Raw genomic sequence first — 24,932 nt, forward strand, 5'->3', positions numbered from 1 at the left:
CACAATGGCACTTCAGAAAAAAAGTCTCTTTACAATATCTGCTGGATTCAGAATAAACCACAATGTGGGAACGATAGAAACTGGACGATTTTTTTAAATAAACATCAAAATATCTTCTTATAACTGAGTTGCAAAACTGATATACAGTTACTTTAAAGAGTCGATTTCAGTAGGACAAACACATGCTTAATTTAGATGACTGTTATCATTTAGCGCTTTGTATGGATTTATGGGTAGAAACCTTCAATCTGAAGTATATCAGAGCTGGCTCCTTCAGTATATTGCCCGTTCGATGCAGCATGCTGTAACCTAAGAACATCAATACAAAGTTCCCATGCTAGGTACCACAATGGAGGTATTCATATAGCAAAATAAACTCCTAGGCTCAGACGCCTGTTTTCATAATCCAGTGCCAGTGCATAGTGGGTATCATATTAGGTATTTAAACCATTACTAATTCTATCGTGTAAACTGAAAGATTTCATGGTGTGAACTCCAAGTTGATACAGCAGTCAGTGCACCAGCCTCCTTCACCCTGAGATAGGACTTGTAATTGGTCAGGTCACATCCCACTTGCACTGCCCTCTATCTAACCTGCTGCCATTCCGACAAACAGGAGCCAAGGTAAGTTTCCTTCTTGTTGTCTCCTGATATGAATTGTTTTTGCAAAAAGTGTGCTTCTATAGTCATTATTTTTTTAATGTCTTCCAAAAATTAGAACAACTGATAAAATAGTAAAAAAAAACATTTTCAATTGTCACTTTAAAATTGATACTTAGACACATATTTTTTAGCGATATCGTAGTAAAATGAAGGCAATGCAAAATGTAGGTACTACTTTAAATGATTTTATAATGAAGATTTTTATTTGGTTTATTTTTTGGAAAATAATATTGCAAGGTACAATTTGCATGTGTTAGTATATTGCTTATCTATTATCTATCTTTTCATCTATCTATGTATCTGGTATTCATCTGACTATCTAATCTATGTACCGTCTATATCTATCTACAGTATCTACCTATTTCATATCTAACTATCTGTCTATCTATCTATCTATCTATCTATATATCCCATATCTATCTATCTATCTATCTATCTATCTATCTATCTATCTATCTATCTATCTATCCCCTATCTATCTATCTATCTATCTATCGATCTATCTATCTATCATCTATCTATCTATCTATCTATCTATCTATCTATCTATCTATCTATCTATCTTTCCCATATCTATCTATCTATCTATCCATCTATCTATCTATATATCCCATATCTATCTATCTATCTATCTATCCATCTATCTATCTATATATCCCATATCTATCTATCTATCTATCTATCTATCTATCTATCTATCATCTATCTATCTATCTATCTATCTATCTATCTATCTATCTATATATCCCATATCTATCTATCTATCTATCTATCTATTATCTATCTATCTATCTATCTATCTATCTATCTATCTATCTATCTATCTATCTATCTATCCCATATCTATCTATCATCTATCTATCTATCTATCTATATATCCCATATCTATCTATCTATCTATCTATCCATCTATCTATCTATCTATCTATCTATCTATCTATCTATCTATCTATCTATATATCCCATATCTATCTATCTATCTATCTATCTATCTATCTATCTATCTATCTATCTATCTATCATCTATCTATCTATCTATCTATCTATCTATATATCCCATATCTATCTATCTATCTATCTATCTATCTATCTATCTATTCTGTCATTCTCTATGTATCTACCGATTTATCCCACATCTGTCTATCTAATCTATTTATTCCATATCTATCCATCTCATATCTATCTACAGCTTTGGGAAAAATTTAGAGACCACTGCAAAATGTTCAGTTTGTCTGATTTTTCTCTTTATAGGTATATTTTTAAGTAAAATGTAAATTGTTCATTTATTCTATAAGCTACTGGCAACATGTCTCCGAATTCCAAGCAATAAGTTTTGTATTTTTTTTCTAAAAAAGGAGAAATGGTCAAAATTACAAAAAGCAAACAAACACTGCTTTCAGACCACAAATAATGCAAAGAAAACAAGTTCATCATCATTTAGAAACAACAATACTAATGTTTTAACTCAGGAAGAGTTCAGAAATCAATATTTTGTGGAATAACCATGATTTTTAATCACAGCTTTCATGCAGCTTGGCATGCTTTCCACCAGTCTTTCACATTGCTCCTGGAGCACAAATGTAATCAGTTCTTCTTTGTTTGATGGCTTGTGAGTGACTATCCATCATCCTCTTGATTACATTCCAGAGGTTTTCAATGGGGTTCAGGTCTGGAGATTGGGCTGCCCATGACATGGATTTCATGTGGTGGTCTCTTAATTTTTGCCAGAACTCTATCTTTCTCATATCTATCTATCTATCTATCTATCTATCTATCTATCTATCTATCTATCTATCTATCTATCTATCTATCTATCTATCTATCTATCTATCCATTTATCTATCTATCTATCTATCCATTTATCTATCTATCTATCTATCTATCTATCTAACATGCTTCATCTACTTATTTATTTTTTTATCCGCTTGCTTATATTTTTTGCAAGCTGTGCATATTTCATACTAAAGCCGTCTTAGCTATCTTGCATTGGAAGTTTGAAAATTCAAGCAGAGATCTCATGATGGGTGCTCTACATAAAGTATCTTGGAGAAGCTGACATAAATGAAAGCTTTGTACTGCTCTCTTTTCCCAGTGGAATTTCATATCCTCATGCCTAAAGCTGCTTCATAAACGCTTTCTTTCTTTTAACTTGGTGAAGTTTAGTTTATGTGTCAGTTCATTCTGGCGCATGAATTGGTAATGTTACTGGACTAGAGGTACTAAGAACTGTGGATGAATAGAACAAGTGTATGGGTGTATGCAACACTTAGCATCTTAAAGAGAACTATCATTCTAGAGGACACCACGTGTCACATGCGTATTTACCCAAGCAGGGGGAGCGCATATGTGGCAAATATGTCCTCTGTTTAACAAGCGTTCGAGTGTTATCACTTCATCACCAAAGATCTGACTAAGGAGGTATTAAACTAAAACACCAATTAATATAAAAATGAACTTTTGTGTTGCACTAATTATTTTTTAAGTTTACAAAGTATCAGAAATGTCCAAAAGATTCTCTACAGTGTATACATTGTAAAAAACAAAATGGTAAAATGGTAAAAACAATCTGTTAAACTCTTAAAGTGTGTAATACGGTAGAGCCCCAAAATGTGGACCACGGGGCAATTTGATGTGCCAATAAAACTATAAAGATAATTGTTCAAAATGGACTTTATATAGATACATTGAAAAAGCAAATATGGCTGCCTAAAATTAACCAGATGCCTTACGATAGTGTTGTTCATAGAGACAACTGGATTCATTGAAGGAAATAATAGTTTATGTAAATAATCACAAATCATAAGCTTGGATGATTCAAACCTTTACGCACTGTGCCAAGCTCAACCTTTCAGGAGCAAAAATATTAGGTGAAATGGTATTATGTACCCTTAACTGTATCCATTAATGTCAGCTACCCAGCTCGAAGATGTTGACGTGAAGACTTTTTGGCGCCTAACCAAGATCTATGTGTACTCCCATTTATGCAGAGGGGAAATGATTGAATTAATGCTACTGTGAGACTGTGGGATTCTCACAATATTTTTGTACTCATTACTCGTCTCAAATGAATAGAGCTGCTCATTTTAGGCTACTTGCTCTTAAAATGGTATAATTAAGGTTGATTTTACGATTTTGCAGCAGTGATCATAATTTCAATCTGATAGCTTTTTTTCCATATTTTTGTTTCCTTTAAAAGCTTTGAAGAATGAAGACATTTGCAAATATTTTCTTGGGACTTTTTATACTTAAAGCGGCGGTAGCTGCTCCCCCAACGGATTCCATTAACTATGATACAGATACATATGAAGTTGATCTGTACAGCAATTACGACTATGATGAAAACAGTAATATTGATCAAGGAGAGGTATTTTCTTTCATTAACTATATTAATCATCCAGTTGCTTGAACTTATAAACAACATTTTTGAAGCGCAACGTACAAGCAATGATGTAAAATGTTTCAGTCGTATGTTGCATGGATAATATACTGGTGTAAAGTTGATGTCCACATTTAAGTACCATTTGGTGGTTTTAATATTTATTTCTTAATATGTCTATAAAACCTGTTGAAACTTCATTTTTCTTACATGCATACATTTCTGAAACTGTATGAAGAAATGTCGACTAGCATAGTAGGCCTCTCTTCATACCAGTTGACCTGTACAGCAATTACGACCATGATGAAAACAGTAATAACAAACCCTAACAACTCTTTCCACTGGCATAACTTTTTTTTTTTTTTTTTACAGAAAAACCCTTAAAAATAAAAAAGTGGAGTACTTTAGAGTGTGGCTTAAAAAGGGGGTGCAATTTCACAGTTAGATATAGGAATCACTCACTGTTTGCAGACCACTTATATGATACCAGGGACGACTAGTGATATTCATCATTGACATCCAATATGTTAAATGTCAAAATCTATAGTCATTAAAACTAATATAGCATAAAGGGTGGTCCAAAATCAAACTAAATTACATCCTAAATCTCTATTTAGTGCCACAATTTAAGCTAATTTGTAATATACTTGTATTAAAAAAAATTTCCTACCGCTCCCTAACTACCTTGTCTAACTGCTATTTTACTGTTTTTCTTATTTCCTGTGTGATGACGATTCATTTGAGTATCCCAGTGCATGCTGGGATACTCAAACAAAGCATCATCTGACCAGGGGGCAGAGTCTGTAGTCACTGCCACAGTCTCTGCCATCTCTCTGAAATGGAGCATCCTCAATGATGCTCATTTCAGGGGCTGTAATCATCACTGCTGTGTCCCTCCTTGCGAGCAGTGCCCTGTGTGAGCTGCACAGTGACAGCGTCTGCTCTGTTGGCTCAGATTAGTAATAATAAGCTGGCAACATAGTGGTGTTAGAATGCTTGGCATTTAGAAGACTAGCACTATCCCCGCTAGAGAAGTCTCTGTTCTCCTGCATGCCAGGTATTCTGACACCGCTCTGTTGCCAGCTGAAATTACTGATTTGAGCCAAAGACAGAGTTGACGCTGTCACTGTGCAGACTGCACAGTGCACAGTTTGCATTGAGGGACACAGCAGGGACATAACAGGGACGAGCACAGACAGTGAAAAGAGTGTCATTGATGATGCTTCATTTCAGGGAGGGGCTGTGGCACTGACTGCAGCCTCTGCCTTCTGCTCTGATGACCCTTAGTTTGAGTATCCCAGCATGCACTGGGATTCTCAAACAAAGCATCATCACACATGAAATAGGAATAGACAATAGAATAGCAGTTAGTGTAGTTAAGACACCGTAAGGAATTTTTAAAATACAAGTATATTAGAAAATAGCTTAAATTACAGCACTAAATACTTAGGGATTTAGAATGAAATTTAGTTAGGCTTCATATAATGCCTTTAACTATTGGAACTGTATGATTTAATTTAAGCTATCCAGCATTTGATGGCTAGCCTAATGGAAACCAAACAGGCCCCATTATAGTTATAGGGATCAACTAATGGTGTTTGCATCTGTAATTATACAAATATGTGCAGTTTTCACGAGCTGATGGTGGTTCTGGTGATGTATTTATGTAGTGATGATGGTTGTGGTGATGTTTGTTGTGAATTCAGCTTTTGGGCTCCCTCCGGTGGTTGTAGAGGGTAATGCAGTTGTGCCTGGACTGCAGGATTGGACAGGTGTATCTACTAATTGCAAAACTGACTGGGGTATATAGCTTTGCTGGACTCTTTAGTCCCTGCCAGTTGTCCATTGTTTTTGGAGGATTCACATCCCTTCTGGTCTCTCCTGTTCGCTGTGCTTTTCTTCAAAGATAAGTCCTGGCTTTGTTTTTGCTGTCCACCTGCTGTGGACCTTATAGTTCTGTGCATTTTCATGTTTTGTCTTGTCCAGCTTTGTCTGTGAAGTATTTTTTGCAGCCTTGCTGTGTCTCTGGAGATGCAGATATACCCTCCATGTCTTTAGTCAGATGTGGTGATTTGTATTTTCTGTGGTGGATATTCATGTCTGCGTGTGTTTTTTCCCTCTCCTCTCACAGTTAATATTTGTGGGGGGCTGTCTGTCCTTTGGGGATTTTCTCTGAGGCAAGATAGGTTTCCTGTTTCTGTCTTTAGGGGTAGTTAGTTTCTTAGGCTGTGTCGAGGGGTCTAGGGAGAGTTAGGTACCCCCCACGGCTACTTCTAGTTGCGCTGCTAGTTCAGGGTTTGCGGTCAGTACAGGGGCCACCTTCTCCAGAGTACGTCTCATGCTGCTCCAAGGCCACCAGATCATAACAGTACAACTGGCCAACAATGAGTTAATTGCATCTCAGAAGAAGGGAGGGAAGGTTTTGAGCCATTTTTTTTCCTTAGCCTGTTCCTCCCTCTTAATCTCTGGGTGGCTATGGAACCTAGTAATAACATGAGTGTTCAGGAGTTAGTTTCTCGTGTGGATCAGCTTGCTGCTAGGGTACAGGGTATTTTAGATTATATTGTTCAGACTCCTGCCTTGGAACCTAGGATTCCCACTCCTGATTTATTCTTTGGTGACAGATCCAAATTTTTGAGTTTCAAAAATAACTGTAAACTGTTTTTTGCATTGAGACCCTGGTCTTCTGGTGATCCCATTCAGCAGGTTAAAATTATCATATACCTGCTGCGTGGTGACCCACAGGATTGGGCATTTTCCCTGGAAACTGGCAATCCTGCTTTGCTTAATGTTGATTCTTTCTTTCAAGCATTGGGGTTATTGTATGATGAGCCTAATTCTGTGGATCAAGCTGAGAAAATCTTGTTGGCCCTGTGTCAGGGTCAAGAAGCGGCAGAATCGTATTGTCAGAAATTTAGAAAATGGTCTGTACTGACTAAATGGAATGAGGATGCCTTGGCGGCAATTTTCAGAAAGGGTCTTTCTGAATCCGTTAAAGATGTTATGGTGGGGTTCCCCACGCCTGCTGGTCTGAGTGATTCAATGTCTCTGGCCATTCAGATTGATCGGCGCTTGCGTGAGCGCAGAGTTGTGCACACTGTGGCATTCTCCTCCGAGCGGAGCCCGGAGCCTATGCAGTGTGATAGGATTTTGTCTAGAGCTGAACATCTAATATTCAGGTGCCAGAATAGGTTGTGTTTTTACTGCGGCGATTCTGCTCATGTTATTTCTGATTGCCCTAAGCGTACAAAGAGAATCGCTAGTTCTGTTACTATCAGTACTGCGCAACCTAAATTTCTGTTATCTGTGACCTTGATCTGCTCATTATCATCATTTTCTGTCATGGCATTTGTGGATTCAGGCGCCACTCTGAACTTAATGGACTTAAAATTTGCCAGACGTTGTGGTTTCCCCTTGCAGCCTTTGCAGAACCCTATTCCTTTAAGGGGCATTGATGCTACACCGTTGGCTAAAAATAAACCTCAGTTTTGGACACAGCTGACCATGCGCATGGTGCCAGCCCATCAGGAAGATTGTCGTTTTCTGGTGTTACATAATTTGCATGATGATATTGTGCTGGGTTTCCCATGGTTACAGGAACATAATCCGGTGTTAGATTGGAGATCTATGTCTGTGACTAGTTGGGGTTGTCAGGGGGTTCATGGTCACGTTCCTTTGATGTCAATTTCCTCTTCCCCCTCTTCTGAAATTCCTGAGTTTTTGTCAGATTTCCAGGATGTATTCGATGAGCCCAAATCCAGTTCCCTTCCACCGCATAGGGACTGTGATTGTGCTATTGACTTGATTCCAGGTTGCAAGTTCCCTAAGGGCCGACTTTTCAACCTGTCTGTGCCTGAACATGCCGCCATGCGGAGCTATATTAAGGAGTCTTTGGAGAAGGGGCATATTCGGCCATCTTCTTCACCATTGGGAGCAGGTTTTTTTTTTGTTGCCAAGAAGGATGGCTCCTTGAGACCCTGTATTGATTATCGCCTCTTGAATAAGATCACGGTCAAATTTCAATACTCTCTGCCTTTGCTTACTGATTTGTTTGCTAGTATTAAGGGGGCTAGCTGGTTTACCAAAATAGACCTTCGAAGGGCATATAATCTTATTCGTATTTAGCAGGGTGATGAATGGAAAACTGCATTTAATACGCCCGAAGGCCATTTTGAATACCTTGTGATGCCATTCGGACTCTCTAATGCCCCATCTGTGTTCCAGTCCTTCATGCATGATATTTTTCGGAGTTATCTTGATAAATTCATGGTTGTATATTTGGATGATATTTTGATTTTTTCCGATGATTGGGAGTCTCATGTGAAACAGGTCAGGATGGTATTTCAGATCCTCCGTAGTAATGCTTTATTTGTGAAGGGGTCGAAGTGCCTCTTTGGAGTGCAGAAGGTTTCTTTTTTGGGCTTCATTTTTTCTCCCTCATCTATAGAAATGGATCCGGTTAAGGTTCAGGCCATTCATGATTGGATTCAGCCCACATCTGTGAAGAGCCTTCAGAAATTCTTGGGCTTTGCTAATTTTTATCGTTGTTTCAGTGCCAACTTCTCCAGTGTGGTTAAACCTCTGACCGATTTGACAAAGAAAGGCGCTGATGTGACGAATTGGTCCTCCGCGGCTGTTTCTGCCTTTCAGGAGCTTAAACGCCGATTTACTTCTGCCCCTGTGTTGCGTCAGCCAGATGTTTCTCTTCCATTTCAGGTTGAGGTTGACGCATCTGAGATTGGGGCAGGGGCCATTTTGTCTCAGAAGAATTCTGATGGGTCCTTGATGATACCGTGTGCCTTCTTTTCTCGGAAGTTTTCGCCTGCGGAACGCAGTTATGATGTCGGCAATCGGGAGTTGTTGGCTATGAAGTGGGCATTTGAGGAGTGGCGACATTGGCTTGAGGGGGCCAAGCACCGTATTGTGGTCCTGACCGATCATAAGAATCTGATTTACCTCGAGTCTGCCAAACGGCTGAATCCTAGACAATCTCGATGGTCCCTGTTTTTCTCCCGTTTTGATTTTGTGGTCTCGTACATTCCTGGTACTAAGAATGTTAAGGCGGATGCCCTCTCTAGGAGTTTTTTTCCTGATTCCCCTGGGGTTCTTGAGCCGGTCGGCATTCTGAAGGAAGGGGTGGTCCTTTCTGCCATTTCCCCTGATTTACGACGGATTCTTCAGGAATTTCAGGCTAATAAACATGACCGCTGTCCAGTGGGGAAACTGTTTGTTCCTGATAGATGGACTAGTAAAGTGATTTCTGAGGTTCATTGTTCTGTGTTGGCTGGCCATCCTGGGATTTTTGGTACCAGAGATTTGGTTGGTAGGTCCTTTTGGTGGCCTTCTTTGTCGCGTGATGGGATTTGTGCGCGGGCTAAGCCTTGCTGTTCCCGCGCTAGCGGGTTGCTTTTGCCATTACCGGTCCCCGAGAGGCCTTGGACACATATATCTATGGATTTTATTTCAGATCTTCCTGTTTCCCAAAGGATGTCGGTTATCTGGGTCGTCTGTGACCGATTTTCTAAGATTGTTCATTTGGTGCCTTTGCCTAAATTGCATTCTTCATCTGATTTGGTTCCGTTGTTTTTTCAGCATGTGGTACATTTGCATGGTATTCCGGAGAATATTGTGTCCGACAGAGGTTCCCAGTTTGTTTCAAGGTTTTGGCGGGCCTTTTGTGCCAAGCTGGGCAGTGATTTGTCTTTTTCTTCTGCATTTCATCCTCAGACAAATGGCCAGACTGAGCGAACTAATCAGACCTTGGAGACCTATTTGAGATGCTTTGTGTCTGCTGATCAGGACGATTGGGTGTTTTTTTTGCCATTGGCCGAGTTTGCCCTTAATAATCGGGCTAGTTTGGCTACTTTGGTTTCGCCTTTTTTTTGTAATTTTGGTTTTCATCCTCATTTTTCTTCTGGGCAGGTTGAGCCTTCTGACCTTCCTGGTGTGGATTCTGTGGTCGACAGGTTGCAACAGATTTGGGCTCATGTGGTGGACAATTTGGTGCTGTCTCAGGAGGAGGCTCAACGTTTTGCTAACCGTCATTGGTGTGTTGGTTCCCGGCTTCGGGTTGGGGATCTGGCTTGGTTATCTTCCCGTCATGTTCCTATGAAGGTTTCTTCCCCTAAGTTTAAGCCTCGATTTATTGGTCCTTATAGGATTTCTGAGATTATTAATCCGGTGTCCTTTCGCCTGGCGCTTCCGGCCTCTTTTGCTATTCATAATGTCTTCCATAGATCTTTATTGTGGAAATATGTGGAGCCCGTTGTTCCCTCTGTTGATCCTCCGGCCCCTGTGTTGGTCGATGGGGAGTTGGAATATGTTGTTGAGAAGATTTTGGATTCTCATTTTTCGAGGCGGAAGCTTCAGTACCTTGTCAAATGGAAGGGTTATAGCCAGGAGGATAATTCTTGGGTTTCTGCCTCTGATGTCCATGCCGCTGATTTGGTTCATACCTTTCATCGGGCTCATCCTGATCAGCCTGGGTGCTCTGGTGAGGGTTCGGTGACCCCTCCACAAGGGGGGGTACTGTTGTGAATTCAGCCTTTGGGCTCCCTCCGGTGGTTGTAGAGGGTAATGCAGTTGTGCCTGGACTGCAGGATTGGACAGGTGTATCTACTAATTGCAAAACTGACTGGGGTATATAGCTTTGCTGGACTCTTTAGTCCCTGCCAGTTGTCCATTGTTTTTGGAGGATTCACATCCCTTCTGGTCTCTCCTGTTCGCTGTGCTTTTCTTCAAAGATAAGTCCTGGCTTTGTTTTTGCTGTCCACCTGCTGTGGACCTTATAGTTCTGTGCATTTTCATGTTTTGTCTTGTCCAGCTTTGTCTGTGAAGTATTTTTTGCAGCCTTGCTGTGTCTCTGGAGATGCAGATATACCCTCCATGTCTTTAGTCAGATGTCGTGATTTGTATTTTCTGTGGTGGATATTTTCTAGTGTTTTAATACTGACCGCATAGTACTCTGTTCTATTCTTTCTATTTAGCTAGTATGGCCTCCTATGCTAAATCCTGATTTCATGTCTGCATGTGTTTTTCCCTCTCCTCTCACAGTTAATATTTGTGGGGGGGCGTCTGTCCTTTGGGGATTTTTTCTGAGGCAAGATAGGTTTCCTGTTTCTGTCTTTAGGGGTAGTTAGTTTCTTAGGTTGTGTCGAGGGGTCTAGGGAGAGTTAAGTACCCCCCTCGGCTACTTCTAGTTGCGCTGCTAGTTCAGGGTTTGCGGTCAGTACAGGGGCCACCTTCTCCAGAGTACGTCTCATGCTGCTTCAAGGCCACCAGATCATAACAGATGTTTTCATCATCAGACCCACATTCAGTAAATTAGTATGGAACGAAAACCATAAATAGTACATGAATATGGCACAAGAACAAACATCCGTAATTGGCTAAAACAACAAAGCTTAGTACAGCGATTAACTATTGGGTCAGGCCAATATATATTTGTATTTTATGAACTTCAACTCCCAGTGCTCATTAACAATGGTATGAAAATGATGGCAGATGTTATTACCAGCCATCATGAGACTGCAGATTATACAGGAACCACTGTACTGATTAGACGCAGTCCAAATCACAAATAAACATTTACATTTTTGCACCTTACATATTATGTGTTGTCTGAATGGACTCATTCTCATCCACTTTATCTCCATCTGATCCAGACGACATGATGGCTTTTCATAGACAGAGTGTTAGGAGTTGAGTTTCCTCTGCTGCACAGGGGGAATCTCGATTCGTGTCTGCTGCGGTCTCCCATTCGGTATCGGCCGCAGTGGGCTCTGCTCAGCGGAGACGTCGCTCCCAGCGTCTCGCTGGGGCTGATTCGGTGCATAGGGTCACTACTGCCTTTCTGGCTTTCCTATGGTACCCTGCACTGATCTGCGGCGAGCGAGCCTCTCTGGGACTAAGTCCTTGTTTACTCACACTGAGCATGCCCAGGGCAGGGTCTCCCATTGGAGGTTGAGGGCCACATGTTCGGTCACATGCTCAGGTACTGCAGCACTTTCCATTGGTCCTTCTGGAAGGTCCTGAAAGGGCAAAAACTTCAGTAGCAGCTTCCTGTGCTGCAACTATAGAAACTGCGCATGAGCGCACGGCCATGCGCTAGTATTGTCTTATGTTATGTGCTTTGCGCCAGTGTGGTCACATGTATGTGTGTTCAGGGACCCGGCTGAAATAAGCCCCTAGAATGCTGGCTCCTCCAGCGAGGTGATTGAGTCTGAGTGTATTCAGGGACCCGGCTGAAATAAGCCCCTAGAATGCTGGTTCCTCCGGCGAGGAGTTTTGTGTGTTTGTGTGACCACTGACTGCTCTCTGTTTGGGCAGTTAGCCTGTGCCTCTGTGGAGTCTAACAGGGCACAGTGCTTTCCTTTCACGGCTACTCAGTGAATTAACTGAGTTAGTCTATACCGCCATATAGCTCCGCCGTTTGCTAGCAGCAGGTACTCCTGCACGGTGGACCCCGGGCTGCGAACGCACCAATATCAATAAACATCTCTATTTACTCGGTGCGTTCCGCTAGCCCTAACAGAATACTAGCGCCAGGGTCTGGCTAGTAAATGGCGGACATTAAGCAATCTTTGCGGTATATCCAGCAGCTGGAGGGTAGGTTGGCGGCTCTCGAGAGCTCAACCTCAGCTGTGGATGTTACCGCAGTTGCTGTACAGGCTGCTAGCGTGGCTGCAGCAACCCTGTCCACTGCCACCCCTGTTCCGACGTTATCTCACCTCCCGCTGCCAGAAAAATTTTCTGGAAATAGCAAAACTTGTAGGGGATTCGTGAGTCAGTGCTCTATTCACCTCGAGCTCCTGGCTGCACGTTTTCCTACAGAGCGGGCTAAGGTGGGATTTATTGTGTCTTTTTTGTTGGACAGGGCGTTGGAGTGGGCTACGCCGCTGTGGGAACGTGGTGATCATGTGGTGCAGAGTGCTCCGTTGTTCCTGAGCACTCTGAAAAAGGTCTTTTTAGGACCTCAAGTCACCCATGACACAGCGCTCCAACTACTGGCATTAACTCAGGGTGAGTCCTTGGTCAGCCATTTTTCCGTCCGCTTGCATACTTTAGCTTCCGAGCTGGAGTGGTCGGATAAAGCCCTTATCCCCATATTTTGGAGGGGCCTGGCTGACCACATTAAGGACGCTCTGGCCACTAGGGAGATTCCTGCCACACTGGAGGAGTTAATAACTGTCTCTACTCGTATTGACCTCCGTTTTAACGAGCGGAGGTTGGAGCGAGCCCAGTGTAGGCAGAGGTTTCGGCTGGCTCCCACCTTCGCCAAGCCTTTGGAATCTCCAGTCCAGGCATCCGAGTCACATGAGGCCTTAGAGGTGACACAAGCGGGATCCAAGTCTCAATCTGCCCGTGCACATAAGGTCCGTCATGTTTGCCAGCAGTCAGGACACCTTGCCTCCAAGGGTCCTCAGCGGTCGGGGAAACGTCATCATCTAGTGGCAGTTGGAGGAGGTACACTAGACACGGCGACGTTTGCCTCAAAGTTATCCTTCAAGGGGACAATTACCATAGGCCCATCCACTCTTATGGTCGAGCTATGCGTGGATTCTGGGGCAGAGGGTAACTTTATGTCTTCCGCTTTTGCCCAGCGTCACACAATACCCTTGGTGATGCTCGCCAAGCCAGTAACCGTTCGAGTGGTAAATAGGTCAACAATAATTTCACAGATTACCCACCAAACCATTCCTTTCACGCTATCTGTGTCTCCATCACATCAGGAGATAATCTCCCTATTAGTCATTCCTGAGGGAATTGATGAGGTCCTGTTGGGGATACCATGGCTTCGCTACCATTCTCCTCATATTGAGTGGTCCTCTGGGAGAATTTTGGGATGGAGTAAATCTTGCGAGGGTAGATGTCTGAGGGAGTGCGTTCAGGTTGCTACTACACAGGTACCCGCAGATCTTTCCTCTCTCCCCAAGCACTATTGGCCCTATGCAGACGTGTTCTCCAAAAGAGCTGCGGAGACCCTTCCGCCTCACCGCCCCTATGACTGTCCTATTGACCTCTTGCCTGGTGCTGAGCCTCCCCGGGGTCGAGTCTATCCGTTATCTCTCCTGGAGACGGAGGCAATGTCCCAGTACATCCAAGAGAATCTGGAAAGAGGATTCATTAGGAAGTCAGTGTCACCGGCAGGGGCAGGGTTCTTCTTCGTACAGAAGAAGACTGGAGACTTACGTCCATGCATAGACTACAGGGGTCTTAACGCCATCACCGTTAAGAACAAGTACCCACTACCCCTGATATCTGAGCTGTTTGATAGGCTACGGGGAGCGAGGGTATTTACAAAGTTAGATCTGCGGGGTGCTTACAACCTGATTCGCATCCGTGAGGGGGATGAATGGAAGACGGCTTTTAACACCAGGGATGGGCACTATGAATATCTGGTGATGCCCTTCGGGCTCTTTAATACCCCAGCCGTTTTCCAAGACTTTGTGAATGACATCTTCTGGGATATGCTCACCACCTCGGTCGTAGTCTATCTGGATGATATTCTCATCTTCTCTCCAGATATTGACTCCCATCGGAGAGATGTTCGCAAAGTCTTCGACCTCTTACGGGCAAACTCCCTCTACGCCAAGTTGGAGAAGTGTGTGTTTGAGCAGGAGTCCTTGCCTTTCCTTGGTTATATCATCTCTGCCCAGGGTTTGGCTATGGATCCTGCCAAGCTACAGGCTGTAATGGACTGGCAGGAACCCCATTCTCTTAAAGCGGTGCAGCGCTTTATGGGGTTCATTAATTACTATTGCCAGTTCATTCCACACTTCTCAACTTTGGTAGCTCCCTTGGTTGCCCTCACCAAGAAGAGAGCAAATCCCAAGTTGTGGTCAAAGGAGGTCTCCAAAGCCTTTCTTTCGATCAAGTCACACTTCGCTAGCGCTCCCATCCTACATCGCCCCGATGTTGATAAGCCATTTATCTTGGAGGTGGATGCCTCATCCGTTGGTGCTGGAGCAGTCCTTTTCCAAAAGGATGCTCAAGGTCGGAAGCATCCTTGCTTCTTCTTCTCCAAGACCTTCACACCAGCGGAGAGGAATTATTCCATCGGGGACAGGGAGTTGCTGGCCATGAAGTTGGCTTTTTCGGAGTGGAGACATCTCTTGGAGGGAGCTCGCTTTCCCTTCCAAGTCTTCACTGACCACAAGAACTTGGTGTATCTGCAAACGGCCCAGCGGCTGAATTCTCGCCAGGCTAGATGGTCCCTGTTCTTCTCCCGGTTCCATTTTACTCTCCATTTCCTCTCCGGGGAGAAGAACGTTCGTGCTGACGCTCTCTCCCGCTCCGTGGTGTCATCGGAGGAGGAGGAGCCTCGGCTTATTGTCCCTTCTGAGAGCCTGAGAACTGTAGCTCCGGTTTCGCTAGAGTCTGTGCCCCCGGGCAAGACTTTCGTACCAGCTAACTTGCAACCGGAGGTTCTCTCTTGGGCTCACTCCTTCAGAGTGGGTGGGCATTTTGGGACCAAGAGGACATCTGAGCTTCTGGCGAGAACATACTGGTGGCCGCATATGGCCCGAGATGTCAAGGACTATATTCAGGCGTGCGTTTCTTGCGCCCAGAATCGGTCTCCTCGGCAACGGCCTGCTGGGTTGCTTTACCCTCTACCGGTGGCAGACAGGCCCTGGGAGATGGTCGGGATGGACTTTGTGGTGGGTCTACCCAAGTCGCGTGGCTGCTCCATTATTTGGGTTGTCACCGACCATTTCTCCAAGATGGTGCATTTGGTGCCGCTTCCTCGGTTACCCTCAGCACGGGCCTTGGCGGTGTTGTTCATTAAACACGTTTTCCGATTGCATGGTATGCCTGATAAGATTGTCAGCGATCGGGGTCCCCAGTTCGCATCTCGGTTTTGGAGAGAGCTCTGCCGTTTACTCAGCATAGAGTTAAACCTCTCCTCTGCATACCATCCCGAGACGAATGGGTTGGTGGAGAGAACCAACCAGACTCTGGTGACATATTTGCGACATTTCGTCTCTGCTAGGCAGGATGACTGGGCATCTTTGCTACCTTGGGCGGAATTTGCCCTGAACAACGCTGTAGCCGATTCCACTGGTCAAACTCCTTTTCTCCTTAATTACGGCCAGCATCCGCGTGTCCCTGTGCCCATGCCCGTGTCATCCACCGATTCTAGGGTGGCAGACTGGGCGGTGGAGGCACGTGACATCTGGGACCGCACACAGGATGCCATCCGGGCCTCCAAGGAGAGAATGAGGGTTTCGGCTGATACACACCGGCGCCCCGCTCCGGTCTTTGCTCCTGGCGACTTAGTGTGGCTCTCCGCCCGTAACATCAGGCTGTGAGTTGAGTCCACTAAGTTTGCTCCTCGCTACATTGACCCGTTTAAGGTTCTGGAACAGGTCAACCCTGTGGCCTACCGTTTGGCTATTCCTCCACGCCTTGGTATCACCGATACTTTCCACGTTTCCCTCTTAAAGCCCGTTCATTTGTCCCGGTTTTCCGAGTCATCTGCTGGGACATCGGGTTCATCCACGGATGAGTTTGAGGTGAATGCTATTGTGGGGTGCAAGGTGGTACGTGGCAAGAAATTTTATCTGGTGGACTGGAAGGGTCACGGCCCAGAGGATAGAACCTGGGAGCCTGTGGAGCACATTCGGGCTCCGCTGCTTATCGCAGCTTTTGAGCGTAGTGAGGCTCAAGGAGGGGGGCCCTAGGAGGGGGGGTAATGTTAGGAGTCGAGTTTCCTCTGCTGCACAGGGGGAATCTCGATCCGTGTCTGCTGCGGTCTCCCATTCGGTATCGGCCGCAGTGGGCTCTGCTCAGCGGAGACGTCGCTCCCAGCGTCTCGCTGGGGCTGATTCGGTGCATAGGGTCACTACTGCCTTTTCTGGCTTTCCTATGGTACCCTGCACTGATCTGCGGCAAGCGAGCCTCTCTGGGACTAAGTCCTTGTTTACTCACACTGAGCATGCCCAGGGCAGGGTCTCCCATTGGAGGTCGAGGGCCACATGTTCGGTCACATGCTCAGGTGCTGCAGTACATTCCATTGGTCCTTCTGGAAGGTCCTGAAAGGGCAAAACATGCTCAGGTACTGCAGCACTTTCCATTGGTCCTTCTGGAAGGTCCTGAAAGGGCAAAAACTTCAGTAGCAGCTTCCTGTGCTGCAACTATATAAACTGCGCATGACCGCACGGCCATGCGCTAGTATTGTCTTATGTTATGTGCTTTGCGCCAGTGTGGTCACATGTATGTGTGTTCAGGGACCCGGCTGAAATAAGCCCCTAGAATGCTGGCTCCTCCGGCGAGGAGTTTTGTGTGTTTGTGTGACCACTGACTGCTCTCTGTTTGGGCAGTTAGCCTGTGCCTCTGTGGAGTCTAACAGGGCACAGTGCTTTCCTTTCACGGCTACTCAGTGAATTAACTGAGTTAGTCTATACCGCCATATAGCTCCGCCGTTTGCTAGCAGCAGGTACTCCTGCACGGTGGACCCCGGGCTGCGAACGCACCAATATCAATAAACATCTCTATTTACTCGGTGAATTCCGCTAGCCCTAACACAGAGTTCATCTCTGCAGGCTTCCCTCTTCTCCGGCCTTCTGCATCATATCCTAACACAGTGCCTTTAAACATAAGTGTTATAATAATTCCCCCTGTATAAAATTATCTGTTCACTTTATTCCCTAAAAATGCCTCTTATGGTATATGGACTCTACACTGTTCACCTTTTTGAGGTACGGCTATGACACTTCTGACCCTTATGAGCTATAACTGCCTAACCATCTGCCCTTATGAGCTGTAACCGCCACACTGTTTACCCTTATGGGCTATAACCACCACATTATAAGCACCTATGAACAATGGACTATATCATAGTTGTCACCACTTGACTGTTTTCTATTGTGTTCTCCATATCACTACATTGACACCCCGCCATGCTAGCACTTTTTCATACTGTGCCCCATTTCATGCTGCCCCTTCTCCAGATTCATATTGTGCCCCTCTTTATACTATGTTTTCAGACTGCACTCTTCAAGCTGTGCCCCTTCCTTCCACTGCCCCACACAGTTTGATGGTCAACACAGTCCCCATAAAATATGGTCACCACAGCCCCACACATTATTGTGTTGACCACAGGCCTTCATAAACATTATGATGTCCACTGCAACCCCCTTACACACAGTATTATGTTCACAACATCCCTTTTATATACATTATGATACCCACAACAGCCCCCTTTATGTAGTATGATTGCCCTTACACTCTGTTATACATGTATTATGTCGCCCACACGCTACAATACAATATGATGGCATCCACAATCCCCTATGCTCAGTTGTTGTGAATTCTGTGGCTGAATTCACTCCTGTGGTCACAAGTGGTACTGCAGCTTCTGAGCTTCCTCCCTCAGGTGTTCTGGTGAGCTCGTTGGCTGCTTTGTTATTTAATTCCACCTGATTCTGTCTTCCTTGCTCCTTGTCAATGTTCCAGTGTTGGACCTGAGCTTCTGGATCTTTCCTGTGGCCTGCTGCTCTGCTTAGATAAGTGTTTCTTTGCTTTTGTTGCTACTTTTTCTGTCCAGCTTGTCTATTCGTTTTTGCTGGAAGCTCTGAGACGCAAAGGGTGCACCGCCGTGCCGTTAGTTCGGCACGGTGGGTCTTTTTGCCCCCTTTGCGTGGTTTTTTGCTTTAGGGTTTTTTGTAGACTGCAAAGTAGAGTTGAGCGACCTTGACCTTTTTAGAGTCGAGCCGGGTTTCGCGAAACCCGACTATCTCAAAAGTCGGGTCGAGTGAAATCGGCCGATTATGACGTAAAGTCGGGATCGACCGAAACACGAAACCCAATGCAAGTCAATGGGGCAGCATAGTCGGCAGTGAGTGGGGGCCAGGAAAACACCTAGAGTGCCCATTTTAATGTCAAAACCATCCATTCTTCTTAATGAAGCTTGTCAAGCGTAATTTACCTTATAATAATTGGAAGGCATTTGAAATTGGGGGTCATTTGGCTAAAGTTGTGGTGGGTAGGGCTGGTTCAAGTAATTAGTGGGCCCAGGAAATCTGGACCACGTCACGGCAGTGGAGCAGGGAGAGGTAAGTATTTCAACTTTGCAAGTGCTGTGAACCTGAGCAAGCAGGGGGGGCCCACTAGTTGGCATTGGCACTGGCACAGGGCCCCTCAAAGTACAGCGGTGTGTTTGCACGGCGGGGGCGCCTCCCACCGGCAGCAACACTTTTGCGTACCATGAGAGGCCCTGTGCCAGTGACGTCGCCAACTAGTATTCCTCCCCCCACCTGATGAAGGAACCTGCACTTTCATCTGCACCTTCCTGTTTGTCCCCGTGTAAGGTGGTATGGTATGCGGGAAGGGGGACCTGACTTTCAGCAGGGTCACAATCTTGCAGTGTAGCGTGCACGGGAAATGTTGCGTTATGGGTCAATGTACCAGCAGACTCATCTATCACTGGCTGGGCAATGGGCAGGATGAGGAGGAAACACAGATATAGGCCCAAAGAATAAAGTGGGCTAAATGCAGTTCAAAATTGGTAACACAGGACTAATCAGGGGGCATTGCAGTGGAGGACAACTGGAATGAGAGGCTGACACAGAGAGTAGGCCCAAATCAGTAAGTAGTCGAAATGCAGTTCAAAATTGGCAACAGTAGTAAACAGGCGGCACAGCTTTGTTCAGTGGAGGAGAACAGCAAGGAGTGGCAGACACCGATAGTAGGCCCCAACCCAACTAGTAGGCCAAATGCAGTCTAACATTAACAACTACTTAACGAGCGCCTGAAAATGGAATTTCAGGACAGGAAACCAGGAGAACAGCAAGGAGCGGCAGACACTGATAGTAGGCCCCAAACCAACTAGTACGCCAAATGCAGTTGTTCCGTTTAACCACAATTTAATGAGAGCCTGAAGATAGAAGTTCAGGAAAGGCAACCTGGAGAACACCTTGGAGTGGAACACACCATTTCTCTACACCCCATACCCAATTTGTAGGTCTAATGCAGCGTAGTTTCCAACAACTACTAAACGAGAGCATGATGATCGAAGCATTGGCGAGGAAACCTGGGGAACACCTTGGAGTGGAACACACCATCTCTCTACACCCCATACCCAATTTGTAGGCCTAATGCAGCGTAGTTTCCAACAACTACTAAACGAGAGCATGATGATCGAAGCATTGGCGAGGAAACCTGGGGAACACCTTGGAGTGGAACACACCATCTCTCTACAGTGGAACACACCATCTCTCTACACCCCATACCCAATTTGTAGGCCTAATGCAGCGTAGTTTCCAACAACTACTAAACGAGAGCCGGAAGATCGAAGCTCAGGAAAGGCAACCTGGAGAACACCTTGGAGTGGAACACACCATCTCTCTACACCCCATACCCAATTTGTAGGCCCAATGCAGCGTAGTTTCCAACAACTACTAAACGAGAGCCGGAAGATCGAAGCAATGGAGAGGAAACCTGGGGAACACCTTGGAGTGTAACACACCATCTCTCTACACCCCATACCCAATTTGTAGGCCTAATGCAGCGTAGTTTCCAACAACTACTAAACGAGAGCCGGAAGATCGAAGCAATGGAGAGGAAACCTGGGGAACACCTTGGAGTGTAACACACCATCTCTCTACACCCCATACCCAATTTGTAGGCCTAATGCAGCGTAGTTTCCAACAACTACTAAACGAGAGCCGGAAGATCGAAGCAATGGAGAGGAAACCTCGGGAACACCTTGGAGTGTAACACACCATCTCTCTACACCCCATACCCAATTTGTAGGCCTAATGCAGCGTAGTTTCCAACAACTACTAAACGAGAGCATGAAGATCGAAGCAATGGAGAGGAAACCTGGGGAACACCTTGGAGTGGAACACACCATCTCTCTACACCCCATACCCAATTTGTAGGCCTAATGCAGCGTAGTTTCCAACAACTACTAAACGAGAGCATGATGATCGAAGCATTGGCGAGGAAACCTGGGGAACACCTTGGAGTGGAACACACCATCTCTCTACAGTGGAACACACCATCTCTCTACACCCCATACCCAATTTGTAGGCCTAATGCAGCGTAGTTTCCAACAACTACTAAACGAGAGCCGGAAGATCGAAGCTCAGGAAAGGCAACCTGGGGAACACCTTGGAGTGGAACACACCATCTCTCTACACCCCATACCCAATTTGTAGGCCTAATGCAGCGTAGTTTCCAACAACTACTAAACGAGAGCCGGAAGATCGAAGCAATGGAGAGGAAACCTGGGGAACACCTTGGAGTGTAACACACCATCTCTCTACACCCCATACCCAATTTGTAGGCCTAATGCAGCGTAGTTTCCAACAACTACTAAACGAGAGCTGGAAGATCGAAGCAATGGAGAGGAAACCTGGGGAACACCTTGGAGTGTAACACACCATCTCTCTACACCCCATACCCAATTTGTAGGCCTAATGCAGCGTAGTTTCCAACAACTACTAAACGAGAGCATGAAGATCGAAGCAATGGAGAGGAAACCTGGGGAACACCTTGGAGTGGAACACACCATCTCTCTACACCCCATACCCAATTTGTAGGCCTAATGCAGCGTAGTTTCCAACAACTACTAAACGAGAGCATGATGATCGAAGCATTGGCGAGGAAACCTGGGGAACACCTTGGAGTGGAACACACCATCTCTCTACAGTGGAACACACCATCTCTCTACACCCCATACCCAATTTGTAGGCCTAATGCAGCGTAGTTTCCAACAACTACTAAACGAGAGCCGGAAGATCGAAGCTCAGGAAAGGCAACCTGGGGAACACCTTGGAGTGGAACACACCATCTCTCTACACCCCATACCCAATTTGTAGGCCCAATGCAGCGTAGTTTCCAACAACTACTAAACGAGAGCCGGGAGATCGAAGCTCAGGAAAGGCAACCTGGGGAACACCTTGGAGTGTAACAAACCCTCTCTCTACACCATGGAAGGGCTGATTCTTAGGAAGGAAGGCTGTCGGAAAGAAGCAGGGCGCGTCCGAGGGTAATTATATTCTTATTAGGTATATACTCACCCTCGGACGCGCCCTGCTTCTTTATTTGTAATGAATGTTTATTTGCAATGTGGTTTTGACTTACTCTATTTTTTTGGTAAATAATGATTTTACTATTTTCATTGTTTTGCATCTTCTTGGCAATAATATAAAGAAGACGCAACAGGACAACACTCGGTGGATGCCATATCTGTGTTTAAAATTGAAAAAACCTTTCAGTTAACTACTTGCAGGAGAAAATTATTGTAGCTGGTGGCCATTTTTAGTACTGTACCAGATTTTTGTTGTATGTGTTTGTTTTTAATGTTAAAATGTCTGCATTTGATATCTCTCCAGTATTTTCTTTTTTATAAGCAAAATACTTATTTTTATATTTTCTGATGTTGGTTCCAGGGGTACACGGGCAGCAGTGGTGTGGTCAGTGGAGGCCTAGTGGAAGGAGTGACCGCAGACAGGCATCGAAGGCCTAAAATAATAACACATGGCTGTAGGCAATTTTAAATTGGTTCCAGGGGTACACGGGCAGCAGTGGTGTGGTCAGTGGAGGCCTAGTGGAAGGAGTGACCACAGACAGGCATCGAAGGCCTAACATAACAAAAATGTCAATACAATGGTATTGTCAGTGGCAGGCATTGAAGGATGTCAGCGCATAGACTAAACATTGGTGGAGCTGTGAGATAATTTTGCAAGTGGTAGAGCACTGTTTGAGCTGGGGTGGGGGGAAACTGTCTTGTGGCCGGCGGTAGAGGCCCAGGGCCCCTCATATTACAACGGTGTGTCTGACGTTGGGTGCGCACCACCACCGCCAGAGACACTTTATTGTACTAGGAGGGACCCAGTGGCAGTGCCGTCGACCAAAAGCGGGCTCACCCACCTCTTCAGACAAACTGCACTCTCACGGGTGCTGTCGCCAAGTGTCAATACCACGGCCCCGTGTGGGGAGTTTGGCCATTTAGTGAGGTGTAAACATGTCGTATGCTGGACAATCAGGTGCAGAAAATTACGAGATTGGAAAAGGCATTCAGAATAGTCCACAGGCAAGACCTTTTCATAGGAAAGCTAGGTGTCAGCCGGGCAAGGTGGGGCAAAAGATTTCGAAATCCAGTTGTGGTTCATTTTAATGAAGGTTAGATCATCTACATTTTGGGTAGCCAGACGAGTCCTTTTTTCTGTTAGTATTGAACCTGCAGCACTGAATACTCTTTCTGATAGGACACTAGCTGCCGGGCAAGCAAGCTCCTGCAATGCATATTCTGCCAATTCTGGCCAGGTGTCTAATTTTGATGCCCAGTAATCAAATGGGAATGACGGTTGATGGAGAACATCGATAAGGGATGAAAAATAGTTTGTAACCATACTGGACAAATGTTGTCTCCTGTCACTTTGAATTGATGCTGCAGTACCTGTCCTGTCTGCGGTCATAGCAAAATCACTCCACAACCTGGTCAGAAAACCCCTCTGGCCAACACCACTTCTGATTTCTGCCCCTCTAACTCCTCTGGTCTGCTGGCCCCTGTTTGTATTGTATTGTGAGAACGATCACGGGCGCTGTGTGCAGGGAATGCCAGAAGCAAACGGTCAACAAGAGTTGATTGTTTGGTTGCTAATATTAGTTCCAAGTTCTCATGTGGCATTATATTTTGCAATTTGCCTTTATAGCGAGGATCAAGGAGGCAAGCCAACCAGTAATCGTCATCATTCATCATTTTAGTTATGCGTGTATCCCTTTTGAGGATACGTAAGGCATAATCCGCCATGTGGGCCAAAGTTCCAGTTCTCAAATCTGCGGTTGTGCTTGGTTGAGGGGCAGTTTCAGGCAAATCCACGTCACTTGTGTCCCTCCAAAGACCAGAACCCGGCCTTGCTGCGCCAACAATTTCCAGTGGCCCCGGAAAAGCTTCCTCATTAAAAATATAATCATCCCCATCATCCTCCTCGTCCTCCTCCTCCTCTTCGCCCGCTACCTCGTCCTGTACACTGCCCTGGCCAGACAATGGCTGACTGTCATCAAGGCTTTCCTCTTCCTCAGCTGCAGACGCCTGATCCTTTATGTGCGTCAAACTTTGCATCAGCAGACGCATTAGGGGGATGCTCATGCTTATTATGGCGTTGTCTGCACTAACCAGCCGTGTGCATTCCTCAAAACACTGAAGGACTTGACACATGTCTTGAATCTTCGACCACTGCACACCTGACAACTCCATGTCTGCCATCCTACTGCCTGCCCGTGTATGTGTATCCTCCCACAAAAACATAACAGCCCGCCTCTGTTCACACAGTCTCTGAAGCATGTGCAGTGTTGAGTTCCACCTTGTTGCAACGTCTATGATTAGGCGATGCTGGGGAAGGTTCAAAGAACGCTGATAGGTCTGCATACGGCTGGAGTGTACGGGCGAACGGCGGATATGTGAGCAAAGTCCACGCACTTTGAGGAGCAGGTCGGATAACCCCGGATAACTTTTCAGGAAGCACTGCACCACCAGGTTTAAGGTGTGAGCCAGGCAAGGAATGTGTTTCAGTTGGGAAAGGGAGATGGCAGCCATGAAATTCCTTCCGTTATCACTCACTACCTTGCCTGCCTCAAGATCTACAGTGCCCAGCCACGACTGCGTTTCTTTCTGCAAGAACTCGGACAGAACTTCCGCGGTGTGTCTGTTGTCGCCCAAACACTTCATAGCCAATACAGCCTGCTGACGTTTGCCAGTAGCTGCCCCATAATGGGAGACCTAGTGTGCAACAGTGGCAGCTGCGGATGGAGTGGTTGTGCGACTGCGGTTTGTGGACGAGCTCTCGCTTCTGCAGGAGGACGAAGAGGAGGAGGAGGGGGTGCGAACGGCTACAGCCAATTGTTTCCTAGACCGTGGGCTAGGCAGAACTGTCCCAAACTT

The 24,932-nt window shown here is 45.4% G+C and overlaps 1 protein-coding gene across 1 annotated transcript in view; it reads left to right on the forward strand.

Annotated features, from left to right (window-relative positions):
* The first annotated feature begins 488 nt into the window (after window positions 1–488).
* The window catches only part of EPYC (epiphycan), a 153,992-nt gene continuing 129,548 nt past the window's right edge, over window positions 489–24,932 (forward strand). The window contains exons 1-2 of the mRNA XM_069764372.1: window positions 489–624; window positions 3,860–4,027. Of these exons, the coding sequence (XP_069620473.1) occupies window positions 3,869–4,027 (159 nt within the window). The 5' untranslated portion in view covers window positions 489–624; window positions 3,860–3,868. The remainder of the gene's footprint in view (window positions 625–3,859; window positions 4,028–24,932) is intronic.

The sequence above is a fragment of the Ranitomeya imitator genome, chromosome 4 (assembly GCF_032444005.1).
Source record: "Ranitomeya imitator isolate aRanImi1 chromosome 4, aRanImi1.pri, whole genome shotgun sequence".
Classification (NCBI taxonomy): domain Eukaryota; kingdom Metazoa; phylum Chordata; class Amphibia; order Anura; family Dendrobatidae; genus Ranitomeya; species Ranitomeya imitator.